Source organism: Beta vulgaris, chromosome 2 (assembly GCF_026745355.1).
Source record: "Beta vulgaris subsp. vulgaris cultivar EL10 chromosome 2, EL10.2, whole genome shotgun sequence".
Classification (NCBI taxonomy): Eukaryota; Viridiplantae; Streptophyta; class Magnoliopsida; order Caryophyllales; family Amaranthaceae; genus Beta; species Beta vulgaris.
In genome coordinates, this window is record NC_079203.1 from 56,175,898 (window position 1) to 56,186,795 (window position 10,898).

At 36.4% G+C, this 10,898-nt stretch overlaps 1 protein-coding gene across 2 annotated transcripts; it reads left to right on the top strand.

The window, feature by feature from the left end:
* Positions 1–516: 516 nt before the first annotated feature.
* Positions 517–4,376, top strand: LOC104903165 (uncharacterized). 2 transcript variants are annotated; one of them, XM_010691165.4, is made up of 3 exons: positions 517–719; positions 856–920; positions 3,516–4,376. In XM_010691165.4, exons 1-3 carry the CDS (start codon positions 614–616, stop codon positions 4,152–4,154), a joined length of 810 nt encoding a protein of 269 aa, XP_010689467.2. In that variant the 5' UTR covers positions 517–613; the 3' UTR covers positions 4,155–4,376. The 2 variants fall into 2 exon arrangements, with proteins under 2 accessions (XP_010689467.2, XP_010689470.2); XM_010691168.4 differs by having other exon boundaries at positions 519–719; positions 3,522–4,376.
* Positions 4,377–10,898: the final 6,522 nt, after the last annotated feature.

The following is a 10,898-nucleotide window of genomic DNA, read 5'->3' on the forward strand; positions in this document are numbered from 1 at the left end:
TTGTCAAAATATTAACTTAAGGTCCATTCGTTATCATTTTCTGTTTTCTGTTTTCAGTTTTTTCGAAAACCAAAAACCATAATATGAAAACTAGAAAAAGTAATTTTCAGTTTTTAGTTGTCAGTTTTCATAATTAGCATGATTACTATCATCATGACCAAGTTTAAGTTTATAATACTACTTATATCATATGATTCTAAAATCATAAATCCAAAAATTTAAAACTGACAGTGATACCGAACAGGTCCTTTCTTGGTAAACTCACATGTACACAGGTAAATCTCAAATTGTCAACTAATAGTGTTTCAAGAAACCGTATTTCATTTACCATTATGATTCATCAATTGATGTTTATGTAGTATATCACTTATCAATTATCAATTATAAATGGAGTTCAATTCGCATCTAACCTTAATTTAGCAGCACAAAATAATAATAATACGTTTGACAAATACTCAAAAAATATCATTTGTGATTTGTCACACGCACCAAAACCTAAAACAAAAGCGAATAACACGCTTGCTTGCATGTTGCATCATCCTATCCTCTAGTAGTCTAGCCTCTCTTATCTTCAACTTCTCCAATGGTTCACTAAATCTGGGAATCCACTTCCATGGCTTCCTCAGCACTTTCTCTCTCCTTCTCTCATTCTCACTCCGTCGTCGGCGTTTCATCTCTCTCTACTTCCGCCACCTCCACATCTTCAGCACCATCACTGAGTAATAAATTAACCTCCGAATTTCACAATTGAAAACCCTAACTTTCATTTCTTCTTCAAATTCAAGTTCAATTTGATTTTTTTTCCTTTTTTCTTCAATTTTTGACATGTTTTTTGCATGTTTTTGTGTGTTTAAGGTTACTGCGGAAGAGGTCATAATAAGATCGTTGAAGGCAAACGCTTTAATCACTCCTTCGGAAATGTGAGTTTTCTGTTGTTATCTCTATTTTTGTTTTTATTTAATCTCATTTTTGTGATTATAGAAGTTGATTTTGGCTCTGTTCTTTCAGACTAGACTGAACTGAACTGAATTTGTCTGGAACTAAAGTGAAATGAACTTGAATGAATGAAAAACTGTAGACTGAACTGAATTTGTCGGAACTGAAGTGAAATGAACTTAAATGAATGAAAAACTGTGAGAGGAAACTAACTTAAAATGAAATGAAATGAACTGAACTGAATCTGTCTGAATTGAACTGAATTTTTATTAATTCAGTGCAAAAGAACATAGCCTTTGTCCAGTGTCTATGCTTATTGCTTCCTTCGTTTTTTAGATGTTACGCTTGCATAGTAACCATTCACCAACTAATTCCTTGTTTTTATCTCGTATGTAGTATAAGATATAACATAGTCAAGTGAGTTCATCTTAATGCATATCTTCGTAATATCAATTTTTATGATCTTTTGCTATCTGTAATTAAAGATATTGTTGATCAAAGTAATGCATTGGATGACGTGAAAACAAGAAGTGTAGCAACTAAAAAATAGAGGTGTATGGGGGAATTTGATCATGTCATGGATGAAGGAGCTCTTTAAGATCAAGTAATTAAACTTCAAATGAATGTATTAAATCAAAAACAGGACTATATTCTACACTAATTCTAATAAAAACATGAATTTCCAATCGAATTTCCAATTTTAGCTTTGATATTGGGTACTTCTAGTGCATTATGGAGATAAACCTATCATCATCTCATATTGGGACTATTGGTTTATGAGATATATTCGATTGCATAGAAAACTATTTTTCCAAAATTTCATTTTATATTTCAATTTGGCCAAATTCTTTAAGTTATGGAGGGCAATTATTGCAATGTGAGATTAGTGCACTTAGGTTCTTAATACAGAGCGTAGGTTCACTGTACGAATATATGCATTCTTACTTTTCTAGTTGAGAAGTATTACCTCATGGTGCTTTATTGAGACTTGAGATTGTATTACGCCTTTGCTTCTGCTAACATAAGTTTAAGCTGAAGAAAATGATACTACAAGTATAATTCCTTTTTACCTATCACTCTTTTGTTTTTGGTTTGTTTATGAGGGAACTATTGATGTGGAGGATTTGCCTTTCCCTATGAATTCGAATTAAGAGGCAACTTGGCTAGTCTACACCCGGCTGTATGGTGGTTTTTTTTGAATTTGAGGCTATGCTCTCTTCATCTTACTTCAATAACTTATGAATTCTGTTTAGAATTTGATTAAATCAAACCGGACCAGAAATTAAGACAGACTTTTCCGTCTACTCTTCACCATTTCTAAAACTCTGTATTAGTAAATTTACAAAAATTACTTTTTTTGAAAAATACATGTTGATCAGAATCTAATAAAATCCTGCATGAACATGTTTTTTCTTATAAATTAGTGTCATATCATGGTCAAAGTTCAGCAGACCAAAAACAAATCATACCGAAAAGAATCATACCAGACCATATTTTATAATTTTAGACTAGATCACCTTATTATAAATGAAGTGAACAGCTCCTACAGTTAACAGGTTGCGGAGAAAGATCCAAGTTATTTTTCTGAAATTTTATGGATTGATGAATAATGTTAATGAACATGTGAAGCAAGGAAGAACGTATAAAATATGAAGTATTTAGTAACTTCTTTCATTAATGCTAGTTCTGTTTAGTTGAATTGAGCAGAACATAGCATAGTGCTTACTTAGATTGTTTCGTTCAAAATTCTAGGCGCGACCTACGAACAAGAAGGGAAAATTTCCTCCAAAAGCTCGAATCCTCTGTAAAGGGGATCCATCTGAGAGTTCAGTCAAGAAGGACTGATGATGAGTAGCTTTTGTTGATTCTGAATAGCTAGAGTTCTTGTTGAGGTAATACTTGCCTTCTCCCCACCCGATTGATAAGCCTCTCTAGTACAGATCTTAAAAAGCTTTCATTTTGTAATATTTCGCAAAAATGAATACGTTATTGCCCTGATTTTGACATTATGGGGTTGTACTCTGTTGAAACTTGCCTTGGATTGACCGTGGGATCAAACTTGAGTGTAGTCCTCAGTTTGACTTATCAACTGGGTTTCGCTGAGAAATGAGAGAAGCTTTATGACTTCTATGCTATCACACCGCTTCTCAGCAAAAAATGTCAATGTGCAATAGGTATACCTTGTATATTGTTAAGTGGGAATTATTCTCATTCTTTTGTTGAGCTGTGAATTTATGTCCCTGTTGCAATTATGTAATGCTGAATTTCACCATAGCAGATCGGGATCCTGGGTTAAATGGCAATTTTAATGGATAGCAACTATGGAATGCTGAACTGCAGAAATATGGATGTGTGCTTATTTGTCTGCGACCCTTGTTTGCAAGTCATGGTTTTAAAGAATTGTTATCTGATAGATGTGTCAAATTGCAAGTCATGATCATGCCCATATAATTGTGGGAGTAAAATTCAAAACGTTGACCTCCTTATCTGATGTCCTGCAAATCTTCTGTATATAGTGCAAATCTTCTGTATATAGTGTAAAGTCAAAAACTATCTAATACCCTTTTCTTGATTCAAAGGTGCAGAACTCAGGATTCTCCATTAAATCTCTAGTTCCAACGTTTGACCATGTTTCAACTCCCCTATTCCTGATTAAATCAAGGCAAACTATAAGATTGAACAGAAGGCACTCACATCTATTAGTTGCAGAGAGTGATCGTGTAATTACGGATCGTGGTGAAAGTTCTATATCAGAATCGGTTTCTGCTTCTGAGGAATCTTCTCTTAAACCTAATCAACTAGAAACAAGTGTTGCCAATGACTCAAACCAGGAAAATAAGATACCTGTCTCATCATCTATTGATGACAGTAAAAGAGGAATGCAGAAGAAGGCGCCACTAACTGCTAGAGAGAGATTAAGGGCAGCTAGGGTTCTAAGCCGTTACTCGGATTCCAAGCCTGCTAAATCAGACATTGGCCGAAGCGTATTAGATGCTTTGAGAGAGAGTGAGAAGGGAAAGAAGGGTCTTCCACAAGCTCCTACTAACTTGTTTGATGACAGTAAAAGAGGAATGCCGAAAAAAGGCCTGACGTTCGACTTCCCTGGAGGTTCTGATTTATTTGTGATCGCTTTCTCTTTTGTTTTTATTAGCACAGTTATGTTTGCAACAACTTATTTTGTTTGGAAAGTTGGCGCTATCCATTTCAATGAGCTTTGATAGGCTAAATGATCTTCAAGGAGAATATAGTAGAAGTGTTATTGGCTCCTGAATGTTTGATTGTATATTGCGAATGCCAAAATCATAGTCAAATGTGCCCTTTTTTTTTAACATTGAGATTTTGATGTATATGATTCTGTAATGAATAAACAGCATATAATGTGTATTATAGTTTGCACATATATAATATAATACCACAGTTTGAGGTATTATTATTCTCTACTTGCTTTCTTACAAGAAATCCTTTGCCATTGTTTTCATGATGAGAAATCAGTGGTCATGTTTGTGAGCAAGATTTTGGCTATTAATGGGGAAATCATGCCGAAGGAGCCAGTTAGCTTTAACGATATGTAATACTAGAGTTGATCAATTTGAAGGAAGTTTTATTTACTTGAAAAGCGTATACCTCGTTCCCTATGTTTTAAATGAAACGTAAGATATTGGTATATTTAGGAGAGTAAAAAGAGAAAGAAAAAGATGGATTCATGTGATGAGGAGAGAAATAGAGAGAAGTGAATACGAAATAAAGTAAAATTTCATTTATTTTGAAACGACTTAACATGCTGGATAAATGTTTCATTTATTTTTGTACAAAGGAAGTAGAGTTGTTATGTTGATTGCAGAAAATAGTAGGGATTAAGAAGGTCACTTCTTTAGCTTATGGTAGGTGAGATAAACTTTATCAACCAAACAATTTCACAATCATCCATTTTCTAAGTATTTTACTTTCAATATACGGTATTTCGAAATCTTTTTCTTTAGATAGGTAAGTTGAAATCCCTTGTAAGAAGGGGGGGGATTGGGGATCTCTCTTCCAATATACTCCATTTTGCAACCTGGAATTAGCTATTCAAAATTGGCTCATCATAATACAATTTTTTTAAAAGGTAAAAGGTAAAGCTACTTCTACTTTTGTAGATCTAATGCTCATAAAAGAAAAACTCTCTTTTTATCTATATGTTATTGCCTATTGGTATAATAACCTTTTACTCGTTAAAAAATAGGCTCTTCACTCTCTTGTTTTATACTTTTAAAAGAAGTAATAGTATGTTATTATCCGCTTCTCGGATAGAAAGTTGTAAAATATAACGTGTGTATTGGTCACAATCTGTAAACTTTATATGCATACTTAAGATAGAACACTCTTAGATTTACCCCAATAAATTAAAAATTGTGTATTTCCTCAAAACCCTAATTTAGTTTGTCGAATGATAAATTAAGTCACGCGAAATAATTTAGTGATATTTTATAACATCTCGCCAAAAATTTGGATAAGTTTTTGCAATTTATATTACCAAAGTAATAATGTGTTACAAAATTTACTTACCAAAATAAGTTTAATCATCAAAATGGCAATGCATGTTTTTTTCCTTTTACCAATTTGACTAATAAACATTTGAGTAACTCTACGAAATCTGGGTCAATAGAGCATCGAGTGTTTGTTGGAGTATATTGCAACAAGTATATGTAATTATCATATGTTGGAAAATTTTCTTACCAAGAATAAATAAAGGACGAGCCACTAACCCCAAATTTCCATGAGGCCGACTAATTTAGCACCATATAGAAGTACTATATAGTAGTAGTAGTAGTATATAGGTTGAGCAATTGAGGTCCTGCTCTCTGCCGACAATTTGGACTTGTAAAGTTTTCTACATGCGTCATATCAAGAGAAGAGAAAACAAGAATATGATCCACAAAATGTGATCAAATTGTCATACCAATATAGAGAAATTTTGGTGTAACCTATCCTAGGAGTGAGCACTGGTCATAGCTAACAGGTATTGGGGTGTTTGGTAAATGGTTTTTTGCTTGTTTTTGGCTTTTGGTTTTTAGCTTTTTAGTTTCGTGAAGCATCCAAAAAGCGTGTTTGATTTTTGGCTTTTTTGTTGGCTTTTAAGTTGGCTTTTCAGCCAAAAACCAAAAGCTACTTGGAGTAGTTTTTCCTCCTTGGCGGTTGGCTTTTTAATAATAAGATTACAAATATACCCTTATAGTATAAGTTAGATGAAAAAAATCAATGTCCATAATGGTCATTTTGTGGTGTAACAGCCAACAGCCAACCGCCAATTACCAAACAAGGCAATATCTTCTAACTTAGTTGGTAAATTTATGCGGATATCTATATTATTGTGTTTAGTCGCTCTCTAACACTAAGAAAATTTGTCTTGTCTAATAGGTTAAGTGATCGTAATAAAGGTTGGTGTTGAAATCCATCGATTTATGGGTCAAATATAAACAAATGAATAGATAATAACATATAAAAAAAATCAAAGCGTGGATTATGCACTAGGGTGCACAATGCTCATTATGCACCCAAAAGGAACATATCATTTATATAAAAGAACACGAACTTTTTTCAACAACTTATCTACTTTAAAAAAGAACACAAGACTTAAAAATTAAAGAACGTGTAAATTTATATTTATAAAAGAACAAAGGTTATAACAAAAGAACGTATAGTAAATGAACATCTACACCTAAGGTAAAAGAACATATATCTTTTAAATTTAAATTTGAAAAAGGAATCTTTAGTTGCAAAATTTTAGGGAAACAAATAACAATAATTTTTAAAAAAATATAGACTCTATAAATGATGAAACGACGTAGTTTAAAAAAGGGTGCACCATGCTCTACATGCACTTGGGTGCATGTACTTATTTGCGCAAAGAAACCTCAATATTTTAAATCACTACCAAAATAATTTTAGACTAAAAAAAATACTCCCTCCGTCCCATAATATAAGTCCTGTTTCCTTATAAGGTGTCCCAAAATATAAGTCCTATTTCTATTTTCAATCAATAATTATGCCCAAAATACCCTCATGAAAATAATTTTATTTGCCCTCATAATTTCAGCTTCCAATGTACTATAATTAATGACAAATTGGAATCTTCTACCCTATTAAACTCCTCTACACATTAAACCATGCAACATTAATGTTCAGTTTTTATTTTTTGTTACAAAGATATAATAATGTAAGTGTTTCCCAATAAAAATGAATATTTTTATCCAAAATAAAACAAGATTCCACTTTACCTTAATTCCCGCGTAAAAATAGAATCAGGACTTATATTATGGGACGGAGGGAGTATATGCCTATTTGTACATAAAATTGTCGACGTACGCATCGCGTGCATATACGGCTAGTTTATAATTAGTACAAGATAAAGTTTAAAACTAATAATTATTCTTCTAAATTTACTCCAAATATGACACCTAATTTTATTTCAATGCATACGTCATATTGGTATCAATATTATGTCTCAGCTTAATTAATCAAAATAGGACACACAAGGTAATAAGGTGTCCTTTCACCTTCTACTCACAAAGTTGCGAGGTTGAGGCTTGAATTAGGAAGATAGAGATCGGTTTGTGACATAAACATTCTAACTTATATCTAAACTAACAAATAAATATGTATGAATTTCTTTTTGGGGATTGTTGTATGTACCGACCTAATTGTGAAGAGTGTGAGATGTGACTTGCGAAGGAGCTGAACCAAAAAGGAATAGCTCGGTCGCGAGTCGCGATCTGTGTCGCGAGGTGCGACGAGACTGTTTTTGGAGCAGCGAGCAGCAGCAAGGCAGGAGGCTCGTCGCGAGTCGCGACGAGTATCGCGAGGCCATCGCGAGGGGTTCGCGAGTCGCGACGCTTGTCGCGGGTCGCGATCTGGGCTGTTTTTTCCGCGACGCGCGAGGGCGATTTCTTCACTCGGTTTTATTTTACCACTTAGGGCTTGTATCTTAGACTTCATATAAATATGTTTTGTCATATTTAGGGCTTTTAACCACAAAATACTAGAGAGAGAGATTAGAGAAAACACAATAGAGAAGATTAGAGAGAGTCTTTGAGATTCAATTGGAAATCCATTCAATTGAATCTTGCCTATTGTATTTGTAATCGTCTCGTTCATAGTGAAACAATCTTTTTCCCTGCCTTGAGGACGTAGCTATCACATTGATAGTGAACCTCGTTAAATCTTGTGTGTTCATTTATTCGCTTTCTTGTTTTCTTGTGTGTGTGCTTGGTTGTTGTGAATTCTTGTTGGTTTATTTAACGCTTCCGCATAACAAGTGGTATCAAGAGCTACAGGTTAACACCGGGGTTAATCGCTTTTGGGACATGGCAACAACAACCTTAAAGATCGACAAGTTTACGGGAAGGAATAGTTTTGGGCTATGGCAGATAAAGATGAGAGCTTTATTGAAACAACAAGGTATCTGGAAACCATTGATTAAGGGTTTCACAACGACATCAAAAGAGGGAAATCTGACTGGTCTAACTGAGGCTGAGTTGGAATCTATGGAGGAAAGAGCACACTCCACTATCTTGCTATGCTTGGCGGACGATGTCATCACAGAGGTTGCAGATGAAATCACGGCTGCAGGTTTGTGGTTGAAACTGGAGAGCTTGTACATGACAAAGTCGCTCACAAACAAATTGCTATTGAAGCAAAGGTTGTTTGGCCTACGCATGAGAGAAGGTATGTCCCTAAAAGATCATCTCGATCGTTTGAATTCTATTTTACTGGACTTGCGTAATTTAGATGTTAAGATTGAGGATGAGGATGCTGCGTTGATATTGTTGGTTTCATTGTCAAGTAGCTATGAACATTTTGTAGAGTCTTTTGTGGTTGGAAAAGACACTGTGTCCCTAGAGGAGGTAAAGTCGGCACTTTACACTAGGGAATTGCGTCATAAAGCAACTGGTGATATGGTAGAGGATCGTGATTATTCTGCAGGTTTGGTAGCAAATGAGAAAAATAAGGGAGATTCGAGTAGGGATAGGAGAAAACCTAGGTCGAAGGGCCCTAAAAGTAGTGATCTTTGCCATTATTGTAAAGAACCGGGTCATTGGAAGAGTGAATGTCCTAAGAAGGATGGTTCGGCTTCTTTTGCAAAAAAAATAAGGTTGACTTGACTTCTGAGGAGGATTTAGCTCTAATTGTCCATGAGGAGAAACGCTTAGAAGATAAGTGGGTTCTTGAAGTGGATGTTCTTCACATATGTGTTCTGACAAGGAGATGTTTTCGACCTATAGCTTATGCAAGGTAGTGTTACTTTGGGTGACAATACGGTGTGTGAGGTGGTTGGAGTAGGCTCTGTGAGGTTTAGAATGCATGATGGGAGAGTTAAGGATCTTAGAGGCGTGAGGCATGTTCCACAACTTAAGAGAAATCTTATATCTCTTGGGATGTTAGACCGTAAGGGTTTTCGATTCCAAGGAGGGGATGGAGTTTTGCGTGTGGTGAAGGGTTCTTGTGAGTTACTTCGTGGCGTGAAGTCAGGTGTGGGTAACTTGTATGATTTGCAGGGTACAGCACTGGCTAGAGATGATTCTGAGTTGAACTGCATTCTGGGTTGAAAAATGATGGTCTTGAGTGTGAGGTGGAGCTTATGGGGCTTCTTCACAGTTGAGAGGTCAGAGTCAACGGGAATGAGTTAACAACGGGTTTGAGAGTACTAGTTGGGCTGAGGATGAGAGTGTCAACAGTGAGGTAGAGTTTGTGGGAACTTCTACACAACTGGTTGAAACTAAGGGTCATCAAAGAAGAACAACCAAGGGTCTCTCACAGCAGATTGGTATGATAAGGTTCGGTTCATCGATACTTGTGTGCCAACTTATAGCTATGGGATCTCGAGCGACATGTCTTTGCCAGGGATGTTGGGTTGAGAGGTGATTCTGAGGAAAGTCACAAAGAGGTAGCTAGATTGGAACTCCAGGAGGAGTTGCCTGCGTTCCAGTGAGAACGGGGTGGAGTGCTCCGGCGCGAGCATAGAAGAACTTCGACGGAAGTTCCCCTGCGCCAAGGGTGATTTGTTTTGGGTACTTAGACGTAAGTGCTAATGGCTCTAGTTGGAGCAACTGGCAGGGTACTGGCTCGTCTTGATTAAGGTGGAGCTAGTGTGTTTGCGGTTCAGTGAAGACAATTTGATTTCCGACGGGTAATAAATTGGGTTTCAGGTGAATGCGCAACATGGGTCTCATAGGCTGTGAGTCCGGGTCGTTCATGATGAGTGGTCAGCGATCTTGGCGAGATTGGGTGAGACTCATATGAGGGCAAGCCTGTCATCGGGTGAAAGATGCATGAGCAGGAGGGGAAGGAGTATCTCGCGTACTGCTGCAGAGATACATGCTGTGTTGATGGTTTCGAGGTGGAGTCGTGTTGTAGATGCAAGTCAAGGTGGAGATTTGTGAGATGTGACTTGCGAAGGAGCTGAACCAAAAAGGAATAGCTCGGTCGCGAGTCGCGATCTGTGTCGCGAGGTGCGACGAGACTGTTTTTGGAGCAGCGAGCAGCAGCAAGGCAGGAGGCTCGTCGCGAGTCGCGACGAGTATCGCGAGGCCATCGCGAGGGTTCGCGAGTCGCGACGCTTGTCGCGGGTCGCGATCTGGGCTGTTTTTTCCGCGACGCGCGAGGCGATTTCTTCACTCGGTTTTTTTTACCACTTAGGGCTTGTATCTTAGACTTCATATAAATATGTTTTGTCATATTTAGGGCTTTTAACCACAAAATACTAGAGAGAGAGATTAGAGAAAACACAATAGAGAAGATTAGAGAGAGTCTTTGAGATTCAATTGGAAATCCATTCAATTGAATCTTGCCTATTGTATTTGTAATCGTCTCGTTCATAGTGAAACAATCTTTTTCCCTGCCTTGAGGACGTAGCTATCACATTGATAGTGAACCTCGTTAAATCTTGTGTGTTCATTTATTCGCTTTCTTGTTTTCTTGTGTGT

Excerpts from the sequence above, each read along its gene's own strand:
- LOC104903165 (XM_010691165.4), top strand. The coding sequence starts at position 614 with ATGGCTTCCTCAGCACTTTCTCTCTCCTTCTCTCATTCTCACTCCGTC. Across the intron at positions 720-855 it reads ATCTTCAGCACCATCACTGA|GTTACTGCGGAAGAGGTCAT; the intron begins GTAATAAATTAA and ends TGTGTGTTTAAG. Across the intron at positions 921-3,515 it reads TTAATCACTCCTTCGGAAAT|GTGCAGAACTCAGGATTCTC; the intron begins GTGAGTTTTCTG and ends CTTGATTCAAAG.